The sequence below is a fragment of the Copadichromis virginalis genome, linkage group LG5 (genome assembly GCF_057382275.1).
Source record: "Copadichromis virginalis isolate Kocher_CV1m ecotype Utaka linkage group LG5, C_Virginalis_male_GT1.1, whole genome shotgun sequence".
Classification (NCBI taxonomy): Eukaryota; Metazoa; Chordata; class Actinopteri; order Cichliformes; family Cichlidae; genus Copadichromis; species Copadichromis virginalis.
The window spans coordinates 20,183,794-20,211,644 of NC_140622.1; the positions used below are offsets into that span (position 1 = coordinate 20,183,794).

Here is a 27,851-nt window from a genome sequence, read left to right on the forward strand (position 1 = left end):
CCTTTGCTTCACCATGTCAACAACTTCTTTCAAGTTTCAGTGACTTTCCACCATCTTCAAAACACACACACACAGTCCTTATTCCCTCTGATCTGCCATCCGTTGCTGGGTCTCCCCTCCTCTCTCCTGCCCCTCCTTTTCCGTACACACACTCCCTCTCTGCCTGTATCTCCCTCCTTCCACAGTTGTCCTCACATATTAGGTTCCCCAGTCCTAAGAAGCAGAATTAGCCACTGGAATCTTGTGCACTTGTTTCCTTCACTCCCGGCAAAGAGGTGACAGCATAAAAGGAAAACACAGAGAAAATACAGACAGACACAGAGTATTAGAAGCTTTTTGAAACGAAGAGGATAAAGAGAGCGAGAGAACCGAAGATGAAGAAGCTGAACATCAAGATGCTTGTAGTTTGATGCAGCCACACTGTGGGCATGTGGCTGTCTGCACCGAGCATTTCCCTCTTCACTCCCCAGCTGACTGTTGCCAGTTCTGCGCTCACGACGCTGAGTGTTTATTTATTTATATTTCTACAATAATGTGAGCATACTTTTTTTTATTCCACTCAAAGAGGACGGCATCTCTGTGGTACTTTACGCTGGCTGACACACTGACCTCCGGACTCTCTACTGGTCAAAGGAGCTGGATCGCATTGAGCATCGCGAAGTGCAGAAGCAACCAATGTGGGGCTCAGGTAAGATCATAACAGACTACTGAGCAATGCAAAAACACCCACCAGCCTGAGTTTGCTTCCTTTGATCAGCTTAAGAAGAACTGAGAGGCTGGGTAAGCCGGGATCCCCTCATTACTGCAATATTCTGAGCAGAAATAAAGAGCGAGTGACAGTGGCTACACGAGGCTTTGAAGGTTTCTCTCTTTGATGAAAGTTAGGCCAGTCTCCTGCAAACATCAGCACGTAGGGTCAGATAAGACTTTGCACTCACACTTGGTGTGACCCTTTACACACTTCACTGATATGATGCAGGAAATGGATGATGGAAGAAGGAAGGTGCATAGAAGGAGGAGAAAGAAAGAGAGCAACCTTTGGCGTGAATAGATAGAACAGAACTTTTGTTTTCCCTGACATCCTTAAACAAATTGATAAGCAGAACGGAAAAGCTTGTGGACACACAAAAGATATCAGTAATGTTTGTTATTAAAGTGAAGGCTAGTCACAGCTAGAGCTGTGTGGGGGTAATTCTTGTGTGCCCAATGTCAGCATATTCTGATTCCTCATATATACAGCAGTAGTAATAAACAGAATCTAAAGCACTCTGGCGTCTCGGTTAATAGCATGTGAAGTATAAGACACCAGTTTTTGGGTGCTTACATAGAGGGAACTGATTGCACATCTGGCCTCTGCTCACATTATCCTTAGTTGAATCCCATTACCTTCCATCATAGTTATTCCAAGTATTTGTCTTAATCTGGTTAAAAATGTAGTAAGTGCAAATGAAATTATTTGTTTATGATCACATAAAAAATGCTTTAATAACACTAAAATATTAACATATATAATTTGCCCCTTCCCCATCAGAGGGCACTGTAATGTACAACACACGTGCTGATGAAGTGCCCTGTACCCCTTTACTCTACACAGACCTGTGTTTAGTCCAGTGTGTGTCCTTGTGTGTGCCTGTTTGTGTGTATTTATATACAGTGCATGTTAGTCATTTAGTTAATTCAAGCCCATTTTAACCTCCACGGTGCAGTAAATTCAGTAGATCTTCTCTCATCACGTCAGTGCAGAAATACACTTTACATTATACAGCTTTATAACTAAGCGTAGCTCAAGTTAGTATGTAGTTCATATGTAGAACAAAAAAAACAAACAAACAAAAAGACACTTATGCTGAGTGTGACATAATTTGCATTTACTTCATCTGCATCGTCTGTTTGGCACAATAGCCTGTATTGGGTTACGTATACGTTAAGTATATGCTTATGGCTATTCTAATGTTATCTGAGGTGGACTAGCACAACACTTCAGGCCTCACCGCTAAAGATTAAACCTAAATTGGACTTTTTGACAAATCAGTCGATACAGTCATGGCCACCCGGGACAGTATGCAGTACACAGGACTACTGAATGAACAGTATGCAACTAAACACTGATCAAAACTTTAATACTTTATTCTAAACATAATGGGAGCCGTACGAGTCGTGTAAAAGACTAAGTACACCCTTCCTGCTACTATAGAAATTCACAGGGTAAGTAGAAGCTGATCAAACTTCATTAACTGATCATCAGCAAGTGTGAGCACCTCCATACAAGTTGGTACTAAGGCAGTTTGCTGGTTTGCCACAATGCTACAATCCCACAATCTTCCCAGGATTGGACATCCCAGGAAACTCACCCCATGGTCAGACTGTGCTATGCTCAGAGAAACAGCACAAAACCCAAGAGCCACACCTCAGACTCTACAGGTTAAAGCTAAACCTTCACTGAAACTGGTTCATGCAACAGAAGAATGATGCCAAGCACAGCAACAAATGTTACAACACAAAGGCTGAAAAAGAGAAAAATCAAGGAGCTGCAACAGTCCAGTCATATGCCAGACTTAGAGTCCAACAGGTGCATAAATGAATGCCTGGAAACTTCATTGAAATGACGCAGCACTGTAAAGAAAAGTGGGCCAGAATTCCTCCACAACGACGTGACAGACTGATAAAATTATACAGAAAACAAAGTTATTGCTGCTAAAAGTGGTTCTACAAGCTACTGAATCATGGAGTGACTCCTGTGAAAACTTTCTTCATAAATGTTCAAGAAATATTTGAATAATGATTAAAAATTACTTTAAATAATCCATTTGAGTTGTCATTAAATCCACTGTATAATTGATCAATTCAGCAAAGATATTCTTTCACACTGACAGAACTTTTTGTTCTCCGAAAACCAGAAAGGCTCTTCATTAAGTAGACAAGGCAAAGACTTAGCATAAATCCCCAAGGACACACACACGCACAGACACACACATACACAGATGGGATGGTTCGTCACATGAGCTCTGAGGTCCGATTTCATTTTCCCATGGTGACATCCATTAAAGTCATGCTGTGTCTGACCCTCCACCCTCAGACAGCCATATTAGCACCTGGCCCATTGGCCACAACATTACACCTGCCTGCATTATTCAGGCTGACTCTACTAATGAGGAAACCTTATCACACACACACACACACACACACACACACACACACACACACACACACACACACACACACACACACACACACACAAACTCTACCCTGGGTTCAAGCAAACTTAAACACAAACAGACTGACACGCAGCATTATTTGACTTACTTTAGGATGACTGTTTAATTATGTAAAAATGGACCAGATCGTGTTGCCTAAAGCCCGAACAAAAGAGTTCATGTGACAGCCCGATCTTGTGAGAAAGTGTTTGACGAAGGCTCGCACATCCATTAGCACAGCATACACCTTAAACTCATTGTTCTGGTAAATGTTGGTATAGGAGTGCGTGCAGTGAGCTTAGTATTTAAGCTCATTCAGCACTCTCTGCCACTGCCTGTCAAACAGCTGTCAGCTCCCTCCTTCATCCTGCTGTTTCACCATATCTTCCACATTTCCTCACCTTACACTTTCATCCCCGAGTCAGTCTGCATTAACCTCAATTTCTCCTCCCCTCCCCACAATGCTTCATCGAGTCTCTCAAGCTGTCAGTCTCTACTGCGCCTCTGCGCCTGCTCTTCTTTTTGTCTCTTCGCACACTTGTCTGCAACAACACCGTGAACTCGGTCAGCATTTTCCAAAATGTACTGCTGATTTTTGTGTATACAGCTAACAGACAACAGACAGGTAGAGGGAGAGAGCAGAGGAAAATCTCAGGAGGAAATTGTCAGAGCACAAAGACATATTACAGATCTCAGATGTTGTCGATGAGAGTGAAAGTGAGACGAGGAGAGGTGTGTGTGTGTGTGTGTGTGTGTGTGTGTGTGTGTGTGCTGGGCTGGGGGGGGGTCGTCAATAGTAAACAGGAGACAAAGGGAGACGGAGAGAAGGAGAGAGCAGAATCGACAGCAGCATTATCAGTCTGCGTCCTGATTCAAACACCCCAAGAAAATGTTCAGTTCCAGCTGCTCTCATTGGCTAAACCTCCAACCAATCACAGCTTAGAAATGCAAGGTGCCTTTAGGTTATACCCAACCCCAAAAATATGGTCGAGAGAGAGAGAGAGAGAGAGAGCGAGAGAGAGAGAGGCATGCTGTAGTGCAGAGGTTCCTCCTGTGAGGCAAGCCTCTATCTCTCTGGTGTTCCTCCTGCTGGAGTGAATATATAACAGTGAATAAATTACAGGCTTCATTGCAGTAGATTGAGTGCATGCTGTGTTGCAGTCAAGGCTGCTGTGTTTCTCCTCTGGCAACAGCTGCCTGAGACGTGTACCGAGACTTGAAGGAGAAGAAGAAGGAGAACTATCTAATGTGGATGAGGGACACTGAGCGGGAGGGAAGACACAGTGTAGAGAACCAAAGTGAAGGTTGTGATGTTGGATGTCTTTTCCACATTGAGTTTTGAGAACCAGAGAGGGGGGCGCTTAAGATTTGAGTCGTCCTTGTAGCTGATCAAAGAGGAGAGGAGTCAAGCAGGAAGATAACGTGGGAAAGAGAAGTGGGAGAATACAGCATGATCTTGGGTAAGACAGCATTGGAGGGCTTTTTCCTCCTCCGTGCTCTCATTGATCTGATTGATTTTGTTTTTCTTCCACACAGTTAGATTTCTGTTCTGATGAGATGATCTCTTGTGTATGGTGCAAACTTTTGATATGCATTTATGCGATGTTTTCTTTGACATGCGTGATCAATGTGTCACCCTGTGTGAAAGAAATCTGTAGGGTCTTGTGAGCAGGCTCGCTTTGCTCCAGTTCATTTGACTTTGTGTGAGAACTTGACTCTCACGCTCACCAAGCTCGTGTACATTAGATGATTTTAGTCAGTTCCAGAGGAAATAAGGACATGCTGTCTTAAAAAAATATATGTATCCCACAAAAAACATGAATATTGCAAAATGAATGAGAGAAGAGACCTTTAACCACATTAAGGCGATTAAGGAAATATTCCAAATTCCTATGAAAATGTGTTCATTTTAAGTAGTCTAACATGACCCTAAGCTGAGGTAGTCCTTCATTAAAAAAGAACTTAGTGCATTATGTGATCAATTATCTCAGTTTCTCTTGGCCTAAGGCATAAAAGCACTCACCACTGACAGGGTGCAAGACTGCATGTCATTAATCAGTCTAATCCTCCGCCTCGCCAGCAAGCTTCATTACGGAACAGATTCTGGAAACTGGAGATCTGGCTTTTAGATTCCGTTTTTAAAGGAGAATTTTTAAGATCAACAACAATGCTGGCTCACTTCCCTGTGGTCGGTACATACATTACTCCAACATAATGCTCAAAGGTGTCAGGGGACAAATCAGCATTAAGAAGAAGTATAAAAAGGTCAAGAAAGCAGTGCCATAAAGCCACAGAGTGGTTTTTTTTGTGCAACAGAATAATGAACTCCAACTTCAGTCTATATAAAGGCTGTTTTGTATGCTTGTACACAAATTGAGTTTGGATTACGTTTGTGAAACGCATTTACTGCAGTCAGTTGAGTTATGCTGATGTTTTGCAATCTGCAGAATATTACAGTAGCTCTTCAATGCCCCGTCCAATAATGTCATGCACCGCACTTTTATTTAAAGGCTAAAACAACCATCCTTTAGACACAATCATGTGAGGCAGAGGCGTATAATTTAGAAACATATAATTTAGATGATGTTTTCCAGTTCCAGCCTTTTATCTTGTTCCGTTTATCAACACTAATCCATCTTTCCTCACAGTAGATTTGATTAACCACTGTGACCTTGTCCCATGTACGTGTGCGCTGACTAAATATTTGACTACTTTATTTTTGTTTGCTTGCTCTTACCCCTGCTCGAGTCTTCCTGTGATCTGAGTGTGAGCTTGAGCTTGTGGTAATCCTTTTCCCAGTGCAGAAGCTTTAACTCTGCATGCATTAGACACTAAACGCGCTGACACATGATCACAACAACATGGGCTGATAGGATTTTATAAACTGTATTAGTTTCCTTTTCGAGAGACAGAAGTAGCTCCAGATACTGAAATAGCAACCATGAAAGGCAAAGGCAGGAACAGCAAAGATGGAGGGGATGAACAGGGAAAGCCTCCACCGATCTACAGTTCTGTGTCTCCCTTCGCTCTGTCCCTACATTTACACCTAGTTTTAATGTCTTTTGATGAAAGGAGGAAAATCAAACATGTTGACACAGTGAGCCTCGCAGACTAGAAGAACTGTGCCGAACCTGGCTCATCTCCCTCGATGCAGAGCAGTGGAGAACACAGTTTAGTAACTCTTGTGTAATTTTTGTGATGAATATTTCAGACCCAGAGGTTTTTATTTATTTAAAAGTGAGCCAAGGCTTCCTCTAGTCTGATGCAAAGACCTCAGTCAGCACTATATAAAAGTTCACGTCTTGCATCACATCTAGACACACATAGACGAATTTTCCCCGCTCATCCGTGGCCTCCAAAGGAATCAGAGGTGCACGTTGACCCCGATAAACAACATGACCTTTAAATCCAGGCAATGCAATGAAGGGTGAAAAGTATTGGCATTTTAAATGGAGACAGAGGGCTGCCACTCTGTGTTCAACAACCTGACACACATTTCATATGCTTAAGAAGCCTGAAACTTTTGCAGAGAGCGGATTGAGAACTGCAGGACTATACGGGGCTATATGCTGACAGTAAATGCAGCAGAGCTCAGACAGGACATCAACAACTACCTTTTATCACACAAGGAGCTCATGCAGTCCAGAAATTACATTTTGTTTATCTAAATTACAGTGAGATAACAGTAAAACCGCTGCAGTAAGTGGCATATTGTTTCTGAATGTATCGTTGTTATTTGTTTATATAAACTGCTCGAGGAGGATTGCGCACAAATGACCCATAACTCTTCCTAACCTTACGCTAGTCCAAACTGGCATAAATGGGTCACTGGACAGTGAAATCAGAGTGTGTCATTTCGGGGGACACCAGCATCTGCGGTATTGTATGATGTCACAGCAAAAATGCTCATCACCACTGCTTTTTGCACGCTGAGTCTGACATAGTGTCATGTGATGCTGGGCCACAATAGCCTTGTTTACCCACCTGTAAGTACTGCAAAATGAAAGAGGAGTGATGGTGGAACTGTGAGAGGGGACCAGAAGTGTGGACCCAGGAAACGAGGTAGAAACCGTGATCACAGTTTGGTATATAAACTGTAATTAATGTTACTGAAAATCCCCAAATTGACCAATTTTCATTTTTGCAAAGACGCTTCTCATGCCTAAAGTCTGTAAACCTGCAGCAAAAGTAATGATAGGTGATGTTGCTGTTAGATCAGGAAATCTCATATGTCATTTTGGAAGGCAATAACACATTTGTCATTAAGTTTGGAGCCCTTGTTGACCATAATTATACAGTTAAATGCTCTGAAATCTACAGCACAAAACAGTAATGTCTATCATTTACTGATTTAAGGACTCCAAAAGTAGCATGAGAACATAGGCTGATCATACAGTTGTTTATTGTTTATTGTTCTGATGTTATGCACACTATGTGCGCCACCCGCCTCAATCTTACCCTTGCGTGTTGCTTTATGGCCATGCTATAGCATAAAACCACACTCTCCCTTTTAGACTGCAATCAAATCCCAAAATACAACTGGTCATTTCTGCTTCTGTGGAATAAAACCTGTGCTGTATGTATTTCAGCTGTATACCACACAATCCTTCTTTGTTCTCTGTGACTTTTCTATGCATTGAAGATCAAGTATTCCTTTCTTTTGTCTGTTTTCTTTTTTATAAAACGATGATGCATCTGGCTGCTGTTTGTCTGATGCCATTGTTTTGTATGTGCACTTTTACTGAACGTGTTTGCTTTGGATGCTCTTGTGTGTTCTGTGTACTTTTGGTTCTCGGGTTTCTGTATGTCTGTATCTACAGTAGTATATTATTCCACCACCCAGCAGGTGTTTAAATGATTTGAGGGAAAAAAGGGATAATAATGTGGGGCAGGGCTGCTGTTCATGTTGTCCTGGTGGTTCTCTTAATGGCCTTCACTTTGCTCTGTGTAGCTTTGTGCTAAAGAGCTCTGGTAGAGCCTCAATGGTGCCTGCGACACAATGAAAGACAAAGTTGGCAGTTGGATTCGGGCTGTTTCCAGCAACTCCCCAAAGAGCTGAAGCCTGACACGAGCTGAAGAACAGGCAGATGTTCAACAGTCTTTTTAGGAAACAAATCTCTTCAGGATGCAGCATGTTGACATCCACACAACCATGCAAAAGACTGAATAGACAGATGCAGTTTTAACATTAAAAGCTTATAGTTTAAAAGGAAATATCTGTATCAGTCAACTTTGTAGGTGGTAAAAGGGAAACTTGTGAAAAGGTCAAGGTGCTGTTAATTGGAGAAGTGGACCTTCTAACTGACATACGGATGGTTTTTTATGTCAACACAGAAATAGTAATGCATCTTCTGTTTCCAGTTTGTTAAGTAGACTTTGGTTTTACTTTATTAATATTATAACTCTTTGTGTGTCTTTAATGGAAGTATAGTAGATAAAACTACTAATGCTGTTGTTTTTCTTAAAGACAGAACCTTGAAATGCTGCAATTCTGGCCACAATAGGCTTAATGGGAGAATTTCCTAAACACATGGACACAAATGTGTTGGACACTCCTTGGCTAGGAGTTCATCAAGGAGTTTCTTGGCTGACATCTAGCAAACTCGAACACTTCTGGTGAAAAGACTGCAAAAGAAAAGCCTGTCATAATCAGTAGCAAGTGAGACAATGAACATATATTACTAATATTCTTAAGGTTCATTTATTAGTATTTGGTGAGTTGGTTTCTGTGGAAGTTTGTTTCCACCACCACAAAAATTGTATTGATCCTGTCGCACTAGTTTCTATCAGATGCCCATGCCAGCATTCGTTTCTATCAATGATCAATATTTGGACTGATCCACCCTCCTCTAATGGTAAATGGCCTGTATTTGTATAGCGTTTTACTAGTCCCAAAGGACCCCAAAGCACTTCACACAACCAGTCATCCATTCACACACTGGTGATGGAAAGCTACATTGTAGCCACAGCCACCCTGGGGCGCACTGAAAGAGGCGAGGCTGCCGTACACTGGCGCCACCGGGCCCTCTGACCACCACCAGTAGGCAACAGGTGAAGTGTCTTGCCCAAGGACACAACAACAACCTGAGACTGTCCAAGCTGGGGACAGCTCGAACCAGCAACCTTTCGATTACAAGGTGAACGCCTAACTCTTGAGCCACGATCGCCCCTAATTTTAATAGTCACATGGCAAATAATTGGCTCGCTGTGTGGTTAATTTCACCATCAAAGAGTTCTGAGCTCCAGTTTAAGTGAATGAAATTATAGTATTAAGCAGATATCTTTGCTATTAGCTGATCTTGCAGCATTAGCTGATAAATTAGCATCTCACCTTTTTCTCCATATAGTGTCACTTCTGGCTCTTAGATAAAATTCCGAAAAACAATATGGATGCAATATGGATGCAGTCCTTGTTGAGGCTTCAAAAACTGTTGTCAACAAAGAATTGAGTGATGTCACAGACCTACATCATATTTACTGTATACTCTTTGGGGTAAGCTTTAAGCAGATTGCGCAGACACCTCACAGGAGACACTTTGTACTCTGATACACAGTTAAACTGACTTCTACCAAAAGCAAGTCATGGCATGTAGCTGACCCACTAGAAGAGGCATAGCATGAAATTGCTCATCCATGTACGCTTTGCATGTGACTTGCAGAGGTTAACCCTTTGCAACAGCTGTAGCCTACTTGACTTGACTCCTTTCAGTATTTTTAAAGCAATGTTTTTAACCAGCATGTTCCACGCTGTGGTTCAGCTGCATGGAGTACGACTGCTTCCTTTAGGTAGCAGATGGCCTTTGTTCTGTACATTAACCTGCAGGTCGACATGGCTCTTTACCTCCTCTGGTCACCTTGGACTCACCTCAAAACATGCGGCTCTTTCCCCCCACAACCCCCACCCCCTCCTCTGATGCCTTCCTTTCGCCTCCTTGTCCAGACCTCCTTTTCTCGCTCACTCGACTTGAACCACTCAGTTCAGGCCATTAGTTCTCAGCTTATCATCTCCAGTTCCTTGATAGTCACTTTTTTTTCTTAACCTCTTCATGGGGAAAGACTGTGAAAAGACTTGAGAAATTATTTACAGGAAAATATCCAGACAAAGCAATGTCCTGCATCATTACAGAATAATTTTTAATTTTAATGAGAGCAGTGAAAAATCTGCAGAGGAAGAAAAAAAAGTCTTCGGTAATTACAAACACTGCATCAAATCAGAGACTGGAGCTGCAGAAGGACTAAGGAATCTCAAGAGCACTGCATAACAGGCACACACACACACATTTCCACTGAAAGAGGACTTCAGAGAGTTCTCTAGGAGGCGGCATTTAAGCTTGGCCACTGGGGCGCAAAGCATCTATCATTAAAACAAAGTGCAGAGTGAAATCAAATGTGTTCTCCTTCTCAACCACTTGACTCTCCTCTTCGCTGTGTCCTTTCCAGATCTCACACAGACCAACACAACATTAATCAGAACCCAGCCCATAAATTACCCTTTTTTTTAGAGCATCATCTATTCAGACTACAAAGGTTTGTGTGCGAATGTGAATGTGTGCACCGTCGTCTGTCCCCCCGCTTAGGTTGAAATAGCTGCCTTTGACTTGAGGGTAAGCTGAGCCGCAGTAAATTGGATTTCATGCTCAGTCCTTCACAGCAGCAGTATGCGACACTAAGACAGACCCATCTTCCCTCTGCATTCACGACAAAGTTAGCACTGTGGTTCTTTAAAGGTTGGAGCTTTAAACACAGTTGCATGACTTTCTTTTTTTTCTAGGATTGGTTTTAATGTCAGCTCTGCCAAAGTGTGGCAATTACCAACTCAGCATTTCAGCTACAAAACTGAAAATGTTAGTCGTGAATCACAGACACACCAATGGTGTCATCTGCGACCAAATGTTGGATCAGCTCTGTCTCGCATTCCTTTGTACTTCAACCTGAGGGTGAAAGCCAAACCCAAATGCAGTGAGCCCAGTGGTTTTCTGGTTATTAGACACCCTTCCACCACACGGTTGCCTCTGTCTCTGCTGCAGTGACAGCAAGGGGGTTTTTGTCAGGAGGCAGGCTGGTTAATCCACCACAGACGCTCATTTCAGAATTATCTGTGCACAGCAGGCCATTTAGATGCAGATGTGACGCGGCTGGCATCGTGTGCCGGTCCTCTTGAGTGTGGAGCTAACGGGCCTGGATAAAGGTTTCTTTCTTTGGTGGGAGCCTGCAGTGTCTTTGCCTCTCATCAGACTTCATTCTGGCAGACAGCATGTCACACAATCTCCCATCCCCTTCCCTCCCGGTCCCATCATGGAGCACGAAGATGGAAGCAAGCAGGGAATACAGAGAGACTCCTGCGACGCCACTGACATTGACATTACCTCTATGATCATTAAACCTAAATTGGCTAAATGAATTGCCAATTTGAGAAGCCTTAGTCACAGCATACTGGTGTGTGCACCGCACGCCTGTGTGTGCACCTAACGGGGGAGATAAGATTCCATCTCTGGTTGTCTGTTTTCCTTTTTCTTTTCTTTTTTTGTCCCTCCTCTGCTTCTCTTCATTTCTGTCCAACTACCTCTCTCGCACAATCTACACAAAAATTCAATAAGCTATTACACAGACATTGATCTCTTTCTCACACATTTGCATGGGGGGGGGGGGGGGGGGGGCGAAGTAAATCAGTGAGATGACGGTGCTGTCAGTTCATTTCAGTGGAGAAAAGGAGCTGTAGATGGTGAGAACTGGATTTATGGAGTTTGGCATCTTAACACTTTAATGCTCCTCAGAATGTGTCCAATCAATGCTCTCTCTCCCTGCATGGTCGTGGCATTCTCTTATCTGATGTCACTGTATATCACTCAGGAGCTGGGTAGGTCAGGGGACGATGCTGCTACGCTCACGCCGAATTGGTTGGTGCAGAACGTGGCACTAAAAGCAATGAGCAGCATTGTTTTAATGTAGCACTCTACTGTGTCTGCACTGTAAATACAGATTTACTATAGAAGACGTTCTTTGACCTTTAAATTGTAATATAGCGTAAAATGAGCTGTGGATTTACCAGAAACGTGCCGGGAATACATTTCACCAGCCCAAGAGGAAACACAGTGATGATGTCTCTCCATCGCTCCACTCAGCTGAGACACTATTGTCCTATTATTTGCTTGGCAGGGAATTAAACTGTGCTTAATTGCATTCAATTTAGTTTCTACTTTTTTAAATGTACCCTTTTGATCGAATAAAGAACAAACAGAATTTTAAGTGTAATAGGCAGAAGGAGAGTGGTGAACTGATGCTTGAAATAAGTATTATTTACAGTATGCTGCATGTAACCCTAACCCTAGCACCCGCCCACTAAAATAGCTTGGTGGTATGTTCATGAACATTTTTCTCATTTACACAAACACAGTCCTGTGGCTGTGAATACATCCTGCTGCCTCATGTTAATCCATGTCTGAAAATAGTTCTCAAAACGCTACTAATGCTACTGCTTCGGGTGCAGCCGCTTGGACACCTCCCACTGGTTTATGAGCTCTTGCTTCAACTCGATGATTTTTTTGTTCATCATTTTGTTTTTTTTCTCTTTTTATTAAACCAGATACTACAAGTGGAAGGGGATTCTCACTGAGAAACCAAAGACACCACATGGTCATACAGCAGCAGCTGGTCAATCACCAAGTAGCCTTGGCTCAAGGCATTCCCTGATTAATTTTCCATGTGACTAATAAATTGGAATATTTCACAAACGGAAAATCATGCTGCAAACTAGTGAATGAGAACCGAGAGAACTCATGGCCACAGACAGTCTCTTTACTGTGCAGCCACACAACCAGTAATGACCTCGTAATACAGTGACAGGTCTGTCCCATCTACACTCACCAGCCACTTCATTAGGTACACGTAACCTTCATGAAAGCATATCTAATCAGCTATTCGCAGGGTCGAGACATGGTCGAGACGACCTGCTGAAGTGTGAATCGAATGACAATGTGGAAGAAAGGTGATATAAGTAATTCTAAACATGGCGTGGTTGTTGGTGTCAGATCCAGTGAGCAGCCTAGGAAGGAAACAGTAACGGATATAACCGCTCTTTGCACATATGCTATGCAGAAGAGCACCACATGTTAAATCTTGAAGAAGATGGGATATAGCAGCAGAAGACCACACCGAGTCCTGCTTCCTGTCACCTATCAGGAAACTGAGGCTCACCAAAATTGTAAAATTGAAGACTGGAGAATCATTGTTTGGTCTGAAAGCTCTGCTGCAATATTCAAATGGCAGCGTCACAATTTAACATAATCGGCTTCAAACCATGGATCCATCGCTGCCCTGGTTAACGTCTAATTGTGCAACTTTTTGCATATTTGGGCCTCACAGTACCAGTTGAGCATCATTTAAACAGCCTACTGAGAATTGTTGTTAAGAAAGAAGGAGGAAAGGAAGGAATATAGCTAGCAAGCTAGATATATAGAGAGATAGATGTTTATATTCCTTCTCTCAGTATCTGTTGTTGGGCAGTCACTCATGCCTTCCTGATGGTATGTCGTCTGAAATTAGATGTGTCACTCCAGTTTTTTTTTTATCCTTCACAAATCTTGCTGCGTTTGTTTTAAAGAGGTGATAATGGCCACCATTTGAACTGTGGGCTTTATGTCTGAAGGACATTTAAACTGCAACCTGTAGCCTTACACCTATTTTTTTCCCATAATATCAAACACTCTCCTTCTCATGCAGCACATGTAAAAGTATTCACACATGATTAACAACAGCTACAGCTCAGCTTTACCTGTCACAGCCTCCCAAGGACACTGAAACACCCTGAAGAGGAATGCCAAAAGTACAGACTTTCCCCTCCATCTATTTCTGATCCTGACAGTAAATTATTTATGTCTCCCCTGTTGTAAGAGACGGGAGCATCCTCTGATACCAAAATAGTCTTTTCTTCCCCTCGTTTTGACAAGTGACCAATTTTCTTTTCAAAACTAACAAAACTGTTAAGGAGCCTATAGTCATCACAAAGAGGCAGCAATAAAGGGAGATGACTGCATATAATCTCAAGAGAAAAGATTATACAAATTCTCTCTGGGTAGCTAGATTGGGCCTGAAGTGTCCTGCTGGTTTTACACTGGAGAAGAATAAGTAGTGGAAGCATAAGTGGAAAACAGAAAGAGGATGATGATGAGAAGAAGGAATGGAAGAACTGGTGCTGGAGTGAGAAGAAGTACAGATGAGGGATAGAGAGCCAGGCAAACAGAATAAGAGACCATGAAATAAGGATAGAAAACTGTGCTCGGTGCGAGAGACAGAGACACTGGGAGAAATGGAGAAAAGACAGATATCTGCAGCACCCGAGCTGCGAGGCTTAAGGAGCTTAGCTCTCCTGCCCATCACAGAAAAGTCTTCAAGTGCAGGCATTCAGTGCTGCTGAGCAACTACTGAGAGAAAAGTGAGCAGCAAAAGCAAAGAGAGGAGAGGTTTGGGTGATGAGTGGGGTTCAAATGTGAAAAAAGGCACAGAGGATGAGGGAAGCAGCAGATTTTGTTTTGATACAGTGAAAGAAAAGATGTGTTAGAACTTGTTGTAAGATTGTTGGATATGTTTTGACACTTCTGGAAAAAAACAGCTCAGTGTTCAGAGTTATATACAGAGTTCATTCCTTGCTTTGATTTTAACCCGTCCAACATGATATCATTTCAAAAACTCATTAATGAAGTGTCATAATATTCATTCTTGGCCCAGATCTGGTATTGATGATGACGTCAGACCACTGAAGAGTCCCTGTTTTGTTTTGTTTTTTCATGCCTTGACGTTTGAGCAAGCATCAAGAAATTTCAAAGAGCTTTTTCTGTGAATTAACAAAAACTTTCTTTTATAATAAAAGGACAGTGTGGGCAATCAGCTGCACATTTATTTCTTACACTTTAAGAGTACTACTTACAGTTTTATTTTACACAAGAGCATTTATTAAAAAATGAGACATACTATTGAGACTTTACTTCTTTTTCTTATCTTAAGACATTACAGGGATTAACTGTGTAGTTAAACTTCCTTACAGTGACAGAAAGGGGGGATTTCACAAGTCCAGCCCACTTAGGATCAAAGTGGGCTGTATGTGGCCCATCATGTGAAATTAGTTTGACATCCCTGGTGTAAGCTCGTTTTCCAAAAGGTCAAACTGCTCCTTTGAGAAGAACGCTTTATGGTTGCCGTCTTTTACTAGAATATGTAATTATTTATAGGTTTTTTAATATCATTGTTTGCATATCTACCGCAGGAGGTGTAAACCGCCCAGGGCCTGTCCCTGCCTTCCTCAGGAGCCCACCTGTCATCCCACCTCCACTGGATATGAAGCCGTTCCTCCAGTTCCCCCTGGAATCGCCTCACCCAGCCAGCATCGGCCTCTTCCACAACTTTAACACAGTGAGTGCTCACAGACATTCCTGTGCATATGCGCACAGGCAGCGCCTGGGATTTGTTATCAGTTTGTTTCACTTAACAGGAGACAGAGTTGGTATTCAGTTGTGGCTCCGGAGCCTCTCGAGTGAAGACAAGTGATAAACTGATAAGGGATTTATGGTGTCTAATACAAAATAATAAGGTGACAGCTGTTTGCTTTTTATTCAGCACAGTGAGTTTCAGTATAATTGAGAAAATGCCCAAGCGAGTGGTTTACAGCAATAAAATGAGTTACAGCTAATCAATCGTATAAGAGGCACGGGCTGTTCTCCACAGTCAGCATTTTCTCCACCTCCCTCACATTTCTAGATTGGGTTTCATGTGAAGGTCATCGTGGTGACAAAAGGGGACGGGCGAGCGCCACCCACAGACACACACACACACACAATCAGTCAACTCGGGCAGAATGACCCTTGTGCAGGTTTATGATTCATCCTTCATCATCAAGGGCATTGAGTGTGGCCACTAATCCCACAGCACTTTCATGCAAATCATTCTCTGTCTGCACAGTAAAAATTTATACAAGTCCACAATACTAAAACACTCTGTGTGAGTCACTTCAACATCTACTGTCATCATATAAGATAAGAGGCTGCGGGAGCTTAAAGGACACAGTGAAAGGCAAACTGACAAAAACAGTTGATTACAGTGATTATTGCTTCAAACTGAGTTATGGTCCTGTTTGGAGTCAGGTCAACCTCACCAGGTTTACAGGCAATTTCCAAATACTTAACATTCTGCAGAGCCTACAGTAGATCCAGCCTTCTTGCACTGAGACTGCACAGTACTGCGCTGTGTGGTAAGAGCTCTTTAAACTGCTCTTTAGAGCCACGCAGTCCTAGGTCATTAGTCCAAAACAATTCAGGCTGTTTTACAAAAATGAAGACTGCCTTATTTTATACACTTCAGCGGGGAAAAAATACACATTTCCATGGTAACAATCTGCCGTTCCCATTCAATTCACATAATTATGGTAATAATAGGGTCCAAACAATGACAAAAAAAGAGTTAATTTAGGCATAAAAATGCTACTGTTCATCTGGGTGCCTGGGTGAATAGAGCAGAGTTGCTGAGGCTCTGAAGAGGTGGCACAGCTGGCTTTTTTTTAGTTTTTTGGGGAAAATGAATTCTCAGTAAATTTGTACTACAGTACATAAGAGAGTCAAGAGCTACACTGCTCTGCACAAGAAATAAAAACAGATGCTGACATACACTAGCTATCAAGCTGTTTTTACACATGCGCTGCACCCTCACACTTCTCTAGACATTAGCCTGCACAGGTGCATGTGAGAACACAAATGTCTAACAGAGTCTTTGTAATGTTCACGTGTGAAAATGGCTTTAGTTAGATCCAACTCCTTAGTCCTCCTGTTGTTATAGGAGGAAGAGTGCTGCATTCAGAAACATTTTATAACTTGTTAACAGAAAAGCCAGTTTTGTGTTATGCAACGTAGAGGACAAGAGCCACATCCAGGCAATGTATTTATATTTTATAAAAGCTTGTTTAATACTGTAGAAAACAACCTTCAGCCAGGAGTTCAGTATTCCCATGTCAGACAGCCTTGTTGACTGCCGGGAGCTCGATAATTAGACTTCAAGTGCAAATTTGGTTTCACTTCATAATTCAGTCTGACATCGTGTTCTTGTTTAACCGCGTTTGGTTTGGAAAGGGACGTTCGTTTGCACTAAGAAGTCAACAGCAGGTGACATATCTGTTCCTCAATTTCCATCAACATTAAGCTGTGGCAGCTGATGATTTCAGTGTTATCTTCTCTCAATGATGACTTGCAAAAGCCCCTGTAGCAGAAATTACATTTTTTGCTGCACTGATGAGCAATGCAGAAATGCAGGACACAATCTGGAGGACAAGAATGTACCTACCTGTCTTCTTTAGATTTCTTGATTAAAGCAACAAAACACCAGGGATCCACAGTCAAAATCTAAAAACCTTTGCACGGCTACTTAACCAGTTTTGGTGAAGTTGCTTCCTAAAGTGTTTTTGATGCTCCCATTAGATGCTGAAGATAAATTTTTGAATAGAACTCTGTGTCCTATAATGTAAAACATCACCTCTTTCAACAAAGATGCTTTGCAATCCTATCATGAAACGCTTCCAGCCTTTTATTATGAAATATTATCTAAATCAACTTTAATGGGCATGCTTCTACCAATCGATTTGCTGTTGATTGCAATTAAAGATTCTTTAAGCTCTCTGTCAGCTAAGCTATATGGTTATGTGGTGTATCCAAAGAAAAGGTTTATATGCAGCCAGATATGTGGGAAGCATCTATAAAGTGTGAATTACTGGTGCAGAAAAAGCTCGACTACATGAGGAGAGTTAGAGTGAAAGAGAAGATGAAAAGTGGAGTAATAGGTTAATGAGGTCATAAGAGTTGGGACAGAGAAAGAGATCCTGATGAGAACAGGTGGTCAAAGAAAGGCAGCGAATGACACGCAGTGATGGGAGACTACAGAGAAAGACACAACACACACGCACACATTAAAAGGCCCCAGATACATACCCATATGCACAACAGACAGGTTGAGCGCTGAGCTCACCCAGACGCAGCGCTGGCACACGGACAACTGAGCAGATGAAAACAAAACAAATTTGGAGGTGCTGCAGGTCTCCACATGAAAAGCACAAAACAGTCGAAAGATAAACCAAAGAGCTGACGTCACAGGCAAGAGGGGGAAAGACGTTTAAGTCTGTAAATATTTCTAACAATAGATTTACACCCAGTTTAAGTCCTCAGACCAATTACACCATTTCCCCTGGTGCCTGCAGCTTCACAGTGTAAACAGTCTCTCATTTGGCAGCATGCATCCAGTCTGAGAAGGAGATGAGAGGTGGAGTAAAACCACAGTGGAGTTTTGGCTGCTTAATGAGGGCAACACCCTGCACTGCGGTTTCCAAACCCTGCCAAAGGGTCAGAGAGCTCACACGACTCCAATGCAGTTGTCTAAAAATGAGGCAGTAAAGAGTATGACATGGCATATTTTTCCTTGATCTGGAAATGACAAACATGGGTATTATATATATATGCACGTCTTGATGCATGCTCAATCATCCAGGTAAGTAAATCTCCAAAAGTTGGAGAAATAGTCGAAAGATAGAGACTGAAGAAGTCACTTGGACGAGTAACAAAACGTTTCTCCCACTGAAAACGCTACGTCCAGATGAACAGAATAAACTTTTGTATATATATATATATATATATATATATATATGTATATATATATATATATATGTATATATATATATATATATATTCATATTTTTTTTAAAGTTAAGAGTCATATTTTTATTATTTTGGAACTCATCACATGTCTGCCTGTAGCTATGATATTAATGTCTCATCTTGTGGTAACCCCTTAACCCTTTTACTCCGCTGTTATTTGTTTAAAAAACAATCATCTAAAATGCAGCAAAATCCAAAGAAAAGCTTCTATCTTTTCAGAGTACTGCATGGAGAAATTACTGCTTCTTGTAATACACTGGTATGTAGGTTTAAAAAAAGGAGCTTTTTTCCTGCACACATAGCAGTGTAAAATTCTTGGAGATTGCGAGTCTGTAATTAGGCCCCTCTAACCCTAACATGAATTAAAGCGTTTGAACGGCACCCAAGAACTCAGGCACAGACAGCAGCACCAGCTGCTGCAGAGAAAACACACACCTTCCTGTCCGCATCAATCACTGCTCCCTCTTCACTTCCCTCTTCCCCAACTCTATTTTATCTCCCAGCCTTTCTTCCCCTTCAGAGGCTGTCATTCACCTGCACTTTTTCTTCAGCGCCTCTCTCTCTCTCTCTCATCCACATTCACTTGGCTGAACCTTTGAGTGCACTGCAGTTAGGAGAAGCACTGGCCTCTGAATTTCTCCTGTGGTGCTGAATTTTTGATGTGACCTCTGGGCTGTCTCTCCTCAGATGGACCCTGTCCAAAAGGCTGTGATGACGCACACCTTTGGGCCACCTATGATGAAGACAAAGCGGCCAATCATCTCCTGCAACGTCTGTCAAATACGCTTCAACTCAGAGGTATGGCAGCTTAAGCAGTTCCAGAACAGGGTTGCTTTCATGGCCATAAAAATCCTACTAACTGACCACTTGCAAAATTCACAACACAAACAGCAGCTTTTTTTTTCTATCGGCTTAGCTTAGGTGAGTAGGATGCTGGGGAAAAAGTGACACTCAAACGCAAAAGCATCCTAGTTTTACCTGGATTATTAATCAAGTTCCTCAACCTGCTACATCAGCACCTGTGTGTCCTTTTATGCAGAGACCTTCAGATTAAATAGCTAAAAGCTTAAGTCTGCGGTGGCACATCCACTGTAGAGTGCTTTACCACACTGTGGAAACCAGTGCTGAATGCTTCTATAATAAAATTTAGTCTTATGTTAACACCTCTGCTTCTAGTTTTTATTGGATTTGGGAAAGTTTTGAGTGCCAGGCTTGTTAGCCCAGTATTTCAGAAGGTTTGCTTTAAGAATTTTGAGTAGTGTTGCTGCAGGATTTTAAAGTTTGGCGGGTGTAGCAGTTAATAAAAGGATGGGGTTAATAGAAACTTAGTTGGTTAAAGACATCATGTTAAAATAATGAATATCTGAATTACTTCAATCCAGAATTGAACTTGTATTCACTGCACATGACCTAAAAAGTCTGCAGTCTGGACTTGAAGTTGGTTGGTGATTGACTGCACAGCTGGAGAAGGTGAAAACTTAGTTCACACTTTAGCAGCTCCATTTTTAGCTTGTCCACCAAAAAGTGTGGGGGGGAGGAAGGGAGAGATATACCTGCTTGCTTCACTTCTGCTGGAATTCTCACACACATGGTAGTATTAAAGTTTCAAAGGAATGTTGTCTCAGATAAGTTCCTGATTATCCAAAAACTTGTCTTTTTAACTTGTGCAAACAGAAGTCTGAAAAACATTTCTTAGCTGTTGACGGCCACCTTGTGACTATAACTGTTCTTTATCGCACTCTGACGAGGCTGTAACTGACATTTGTACGACGTGTTTGCTGGTTACAGTAAAGCAGGAGGATGGAGTCCTAGAAGTTTCTGTATTGCTGATGGGGCACATTTGTGGCACATTATGACTAACAGTTGGCGCCTATGCCAACGCAAGGAAAGGGGGGCTGAAATAAAAGAGGCCTGAAGTGATGAAACTTTAGAGGAAATATTGGAGTGTCCCCCATTAAGGAGGCAGTCGTGTTAACTGAAGTTGAAAAGCAAATCATTCATAATGTGGGCAGCTACTGGATGACATGCCCGACGAGTCTGCGCCTGTCTACTGCTGGGTCTGTTACAGTGAGTGAGCACAGGGAATACATTTTAATGATATAGGACTTTCTTTGCATGAAAAAATATGTATTTGGACAGCCCATTTCTTGGTGAGCACACTTCTTCTCAAGCTGTATCTCTACATTTCTGTATTTATTTAACACCAATATATGTGCAAAAAGTGAAATAATCCCAGAAATAAAAAACACGTCAGTTGAAGACGCAAATATCTTGTCTTGTCAACAAAACGCTGGGGCTGCATTTGAATGATCGATGCATTCGACGCTGACAGAGCTTTCAAGGATGGAAAAATCCTGGTCTTTATGACTTACTGCTGTAACCTCTAACCTAAAACATGAGCAGAAATCAAACAAAAGCCTGATATACAAGCCTGGCTAAAAATATGATTGGATTGCAGGGACCAAGTGCTAAATACTTTCACTCTAAATGCAGTGGTGTGTAAAGGACACAGGCAAGGAGGGAGTCATGTGAAACTTGTGTAACACTGCCCCGTTCTCTCTGCGAGGGGCCGCTTAATTATATCTCCCCTGCTCAAACCTTGCGTGTTCTCACATGGTCAACATTATCATTAGTATTATGGGGGTGGGGTACGTGTAATAGGGAAGTGTTTTGATTCTCTTCACCATGTTCTCATTTGCATACCTGTGCGTCCACTGAAATGTGCATGTATGAAAATGCTTGTGCAGGTGTGTGTGCGTGGCTTATCGTGTGCCCGGGACTTCCAATTCTGAGCCACCTGTTTGTCCAGCCTGCTGCTTTACTCATGAGCTGGCAGCGTGCATCTGCTCTGCTGCAGCTCTACAACACTTTCCAGAGTAACCTGAGAGTCTGGGAGCTTAAAGCATAGTGGACATTCTTTAATAATGAAGGAATACTCTACTTACAGTGCTGTACTTGGCTTACTCATGCTGTCTGGTCTGTGCCATGGCTCTTAAGGGAATACGAAGCGAAAGCAAATTGTTGATGGTGGTCACTGGGAGTCAGGTGCCTATCACTGCTGCTCCACTGTAGTCCCACATGCTGTAATTATAACGCCGCAATTCATTTAAGGCCACAGAGGACAAATTAGCCTGCCAGTGTGTTCAGCTCTGCTCTGCTGCAAGGTTGACGTCACACCATGCTGCATTAGCCATCGTCACCACTGCTGTAACATGCTGGACACCTCTCTCCCTTTCCCCATCTCTCCTTGTCCTCCTCGGGCAAATGCAAAATCATGTTTCATTACCGTCCCCCATCCGTCTGGCAACTTTTGTCTTTTCTTTTTCCTCATCGGTTTTCATGTTTCCACTTCTCCCTCTGTGGGGGTATACTCTATACCGTGTCTTTCTCTCCACCTCTCAAGCCTCTTTCCACCCCCTCTTCCTGTCACTGCTGTCTGTCCTCAGTAGATTTGGCTGCTAGACCAGCTCTATCTGCTTTCAGTGCCTTTTGTCGGTTTATAGATAAAACATCAAAGCACATCCTGCTTAGAGAGAAAAAGGATTTTAGGGACATTCACTTGCTCTCATTTTCTCCTTAAATCCCATTCCCACTTCTTCATTCATCTAAATTCTCCTTTCCGTTGGCTCTCACTCAGCTTCTCTCCATCCATTTCACCTGCTAAAACATAGTTTCTGTTTTATCATATGCTGTATTATTTACCTTTCTTCTTACATAAAAACCCCTCATTGACATCAATTGCTTTGGATCCTGTAATGTACTGTGCCCCCACTTCTGATGCTGTCAGGATTTTTTTATGCATGAATGGATGGCAGCCCTTCATTGATTTCTTGAAATTGAAGGTCATTAGGACAGTGAAAGTATCCAAGCACAAGCAGCAAGAAAACTATTGGGTTGCATAAAAAGATAAAAAACAAAACAAAACAAAACAAAACATGAAGGCCGGCAGCACAGAGCCTGGGTTACAACAAGAGAGGCCACTGGCTATTTCAGCTCTCTACTGTCCTTTGTTTGTCGAGTTGTAGGCCCCTCATCTCCTGCCTAATTGCAGGGAAGCACCAGCTGGGGGAGTAGAGTTACACAAGCAGAGCTATATCTGCCTTTCTGTCATCACCAATCAGGATGAGGGCTATATGGGTAACTATCATTGGCAGTTAATACCACAGGCTTACAGAGGCACGCTGGACACGTCCCAGTCGACCCTTTGCCTCAGAGCCCCAACATGTACCTGGCACACGCCTCATGTGGGTTTCTCAGCCTTTCTATTGACATAATGAAACAGATCTAATTCCAGAACGTGTTTGCATGAGCATACACATGCACATAGAGTCACACACACAGTGTCATATAAGGAGCTTACAGGAACTATATTTGTACCCTAACACCTCACCCTTTCCTTTGATTTCACTTGATGGTGACATGGACAGTAATATCTGAACTTGGAGGCTTACACTGATTTCCGTATCAGCGGGGAATATTTTCGGATGTAAATCATGCACCACATGATTTACATCAAATGCCAAAGTTAAATACCAGCACAACAAACCTTTTGTGTAATGAGGCAGAAAGTAAGGGCATTGAGGTTAGTGCCCAGCGGACATATTTGTAATAATTGTAGCCGCAAACCTTAACCTCTACCACAAAAAAAAGATAATGTTTATGAATATGCAAAATCTGTAGAGAGGTTTCTAGTACAGGAACTTGTACAGTTGGAAGACAGAACAGGAAGCTATGGTCTGAATAGCTGCCGGTTACACTGAAAGCTCAAAAGAATAAGCTGTGACTTCAATGCTCTAAAAAATAAACAGTTACAACTAAAATAAGTACGGCTAATGTAGAAAGTGGAAAGCTCATGAAATATTGTCTTTTCTGGGACCTTCTAGCAATAAAAGCCTCAGTGATGAAGCCATATAACTGACATATAAAATGTCTGCAAAAGGAACCTTAATGCAGCTCTGATATGGCTGTGATAGTGCACACATTACACGTTAAATCCGTGTGTTTTCCAGGGAATCCTTCACTTCGTAGGTGGGAGGAAGTGAGGAAATGGCAGACTTATAATAGATAACTTGTTTCCTGTTGCATCTTGAAAACTGAAATGTAAAATCCGACATCCCCACAGTAGATCTTTAAATGGCTCCCTTGGAGGATCAGCTTGGAACTGATCCTCTTAAGTGCACACTCGTGGATGCAAACTTTTTGCCCAGCAACTGACTGTCAACTGTCACACCTCACCCACATCCCCCCAGCCCATTTCAGATTATCCCACCGCTCAATAATCATCATCAGCTCAGCAGGCCAGTGCTGTGATTACAGCAGTGCTGAAGGAAGACAAGAATATTCTGGAGACTAATCTTTGCTGACTGCCTCATCAGTGGTGCACCATCACCCGTCACAAAAAACAGCTCAACAGACAGTTTGATTAGGGTTTATTATGTGTGTGTTACTATTTGTAGACACTTCACTTGATGATCTATTAGAGTCTGCTTGGTTCAATATGGAGAAAAGACAACCAAGGTGGTGGGCATTTGGAAATAAGGACATGAACATGCCATGTTAAAGTGCCATGTGCTTTATTCTTGTTTTTCAGAGCCAGGCAGAAGCCCACTATAAAGGGAACCGTCATGCTCGAAGGGTGAAGGGTATCGAGACTTCCAAAACAACCCGTCTCCAAGATGGTGACAAGCAACACCATCCCCCTCCTGCTTCACCCTCACCTCCAGGCCCTTTACCATCCAGCCCTGAGCCTGATCCTAACAACAATAAACAGGGTGAGCATCGCCTCTCAAATACAGGAACCTGTCATGAAATGTAAAGTGAAAGTATTGGCAAACTGGTTTATCTAAAATAATATATTTTCGCATCAGGAGAGTCAGAAGGTTCATTTTATTGCTGATTTTGTTTTTTCCTAAATTATTCACTAACAAGAGATCTTTGTGCTGTTTTCAGATGACAATCAGTCCTGTCCCAACTCTAAAGAGTCACCGTCAACCCCCAGCTGCCTTCCTACTTCCACACCAAGCTCAGCAGATACAGAGTGCCCCCTCTTGCCTTCTGTCAACACGCCTTTGCCACTGTCTCCTTCCCCTTCTGCAGCCCTCAGTACACCCTCTGCAGATTCAGCAGCACCAGCAGCAGCTGGTCTTCTTGACACCCCGTCCCCAGCACCCAGCCCATCTTCAGGAGAGTCGGAGGAAGAGAAAGCCAAAAAGCTTCTCTACTGCTCCCTTTGCAAAGTGGCTGTTAATTCCCTCTCACAACTGGAGGCACACAACAAAGGTTAGTCCCAGGGGAAGTGGACAAATTGTGCAGCTTTCAAAGCGTCTTCAGAAACACTGAAGCGTGCCTCTTTAGAAGTTATTCTTCACTTGTTCTGAATGTTATGTCTGAAGACGTGAAGCAGCTGCGTTACTGCCACTTAGTGGTGAGAATGTCATATTAAAACATGGTAAATGGCAATTGATAAAAACCTTAACACACAGCACCTACACTTAATATTTTCTCACTCAATTCTCTATCATAAAGTCCATTTACTGGCTGTTCTGGAGCTTTTAGTCTTGTTACATAATCCTCTGGAAGTTTAAAAAGCTTATTATTTATTTCAACCACTTGAACAACTTCTTATCCATATGGGAGACTCTTGCTCGTGGAAACATCAGACAAACAACAACAACAAAGAGGCAACAGAGAAAAACATTGAAGGGGAAAAAATCCTGGAAGATGCTCACTCTAGTATTCTTTTTGTTGTTCCCAGGTACCAAACACAAAACTATTCTGGAGGCTCGAAGTGGACTGGGACCGATTAAAGCTTACCCACGCTTGGGTCCTAAACCCAGCCCTGAGCAGGGAGGGGAGCTCTCCTCAGACCCTAACACTCAGGAACGCACCTTCCACTGTGAGATCTGCAACGTCAGAGTCAACTCTGAGCTGCAGCTTAAACAGGTGAGGAAGAAAAGCTCAAAATAGATCCTGAGTGGATTATGTGACGAGAAATCCCATATCTGATTTTTTTATTTTTATTTAATGTTCCAGCATATATCTAGCCGGAGGCACCGCGATGGAGTCGCAGGGAAACCTAATCCTCTTCTCAGTCGGCACAAGAAGCGCACAGACTTTATGGTACATGCTCATTTTTATTTACATGCAGCACTTCTCCCTCATAAATTCATCCTCATTTAGGTTTAATCTTAAAAGGATCAACAAGTCGTTTTTCTATTTGTTTGTTTTTTAAAGGAACTTCCAAAAACCCTAGGGGCTGGACTTTTACCAAATCCTCTGGCTGTTGCTGCAGCAATGGCAGCAGCAGCGTCCTCAAATCAGCTGGCACTACGTCCTCCCGGCCCAGCCTCCCATCCTCACCCTCATCACCACCTCCTACAGGGAACACCCCTCAGCCTGCTGAGGCCAGCCCCAGGACCCATCCGCACCACACACGGGCCAATCCTCTTCACTCCTTATTAATGCTGAAAGAGCGAGGACAAATCAGGAAGAAGCACACTGTGAATCGGAGGCCGGCAACCGCGTGCCATCAAGAGCCAAACCAGCTGGTGTTTCTCCAGCTGGTTTTTCAGGATGATAAAAACATGAACATGGCTCTTAATGGCGCATCGTGTAGCAAAATATATGTTTCCATCCTCTCCAGTTTCCATCAAGCATGGACTTCTTTCAGCATCCTCCAGTCTGCAGCTGACTAAATACCTGCATCTGTCATAAGATCCACTACATTGGACTGAAAACCCTACCTCTCTTAAGTTTATGGTTCATCTGCAAGGATTCATTACATATCCAAACGTTAACAAACATGCCTGCTGCAGTTAGGTGTAGTAGTTGCCTCTGATGTTAGTTGGTATCCATACTGTAGCTGTAAAGGTATAGTGGATTGTACCACTGTAATTTTTTCTATTTTTATTTTTTGCTTTTGTAGCCTATGAAAAGAAAAAGGTGCCCACAGTGTTGATACAATGTCTGCAGTTTCTGGCAAACATTTTCACAGCTGGCTTTTGTCTGTATTGTGTCAGGTTTACAGAAATAAGGAGTGATAAGAAGAACAGGAAATACATAGTTCTTACAGGAAGTCTTAAAGCAGAAGTGATTATGAAGTAATGGTAATCATAGATCATTGGCTACAGATGCACTATGCAGCTCTTGGTGTTTATTCTTAGCGTTTTAAGAGGAAACACAAGCTTAGACTTTATAAGAAACAGAGAACAAGAGGAAATACCCGTGCTAAGTCTCTTAAATCCCCTAAACTGTTTTTCTGATGATCCTCTGATTATCCCCAAGTCATCACAGATCGTGTATATAAAAGTCTCACAAAGCACACAAGCGGTGAGAAATATAAGTGAAAATGTCTTCATTATTTTATCATCTACACAACACTGTGCAAAACAGAAACTTTTCAGTGTCTTAATGGACTGACTTTCACATGCCGAGCACAGCAGGACAGTCGTTGACTCATGGCTTCTATTGCAGTTTGTGCACATTAAAAAGACTGCATTTCACCACTATCTGAATGAAGTGGAAACAGTGTGATGAAAGACACCAGCATTGAAGCAAAAAGGACCACATGCACAGATGAGAAGTTGTATGCAAAAAAAACCTTTTTGACAGTGTTGCAGGTTTGTGTTGGGATAAAAATGTTTTGTTTGTCTGCTCTGCCTCGTGTGCTCCAATCTGCATCACCCAAAGTATCCCAGTGAAAACTGTTGGCTTGCGAAACTTTAGAGGGAAGCTTTAGGAAATGGAAACTGTAGCAATACTTTAAGCACTCCTGCTAACTTTTCTTGTCAACTGCAATAAAAAATGTCTTCAAATGTGATAAATGTTATTTAGGATTAGGATACTGAAACGTTGCTGTAAACGTAGATTAATAAAAAATAATAATAATAATAAATGGTTCAAGTCTGGGATTCCTAAATGTTGAGTCTATTTAAAATTATATATATTAAAAAAAATCATTAAACTGAATTCATGG

The 27,851-nt window shown here is 42.2% G+C and overlaps 1 protein-coding gene across 2 annotated transcripts; it reads left to right on the plus strand.

The window, feature by feature from the left end:
• The first annotated feature begins 213 nt into the window (after positions 1 to 213).
• On the plus strand, positions 214 to 27,851 carry LOC146709541 (zinc finger protein 385A-like). 2 transcript variants are annotated; one of them, XM_085456553.1, is made up of 8 exons: positions 214 to 688; positions 15,454 to 15,599; positions 19,565 to 19,675; positions 24,468 to 24,648; positions 24,827 to 25,156; positions 25,632 to 25,819; positions 25,910 to 25,996; positions 26,111 to 27,851. In XM_085456553.1, the coding sequence occupies exons 1-8, from the start codon at positions 676 to 678 to the stop codon at positions 26,336 to 26,338; spliced, it is 1,284 nt and encodes a 427-aa protein (XP_085312679.1). In that variant the 5' UTR covers positions 214 to 675; the 3' UTR covers positions 26,339 to 27,851. The 2 variants fall into 2 exon arrangements, with proteins under 2 accessions (XP_085312679.1, XP_085312680.1); XM_085456554.1 differs by lacking the exon at positions 214 to 688 and adding an exon at positions 4,244 to 4,654.

Bases quoted from the DNA above. Each gene is read 5' to 3' on its own strand.
- LOC146709541 (XM_085456553.1), top strand. The intron at 15,600-19,564 runs GTGAGTGCTCAC...GTCTCTCCTCAG, and splicing joins TCTTCCACAACTTTAACACA to ATGGACCCTGTCCAAAAGGC. The intron at 25,997-26,110 runs GTACATGCTCAT...TGTTTTTTAAAG, and splicing joins AGAAGCGCACAGACTTTATG to GAACTTCCAAAAACCCTAGG.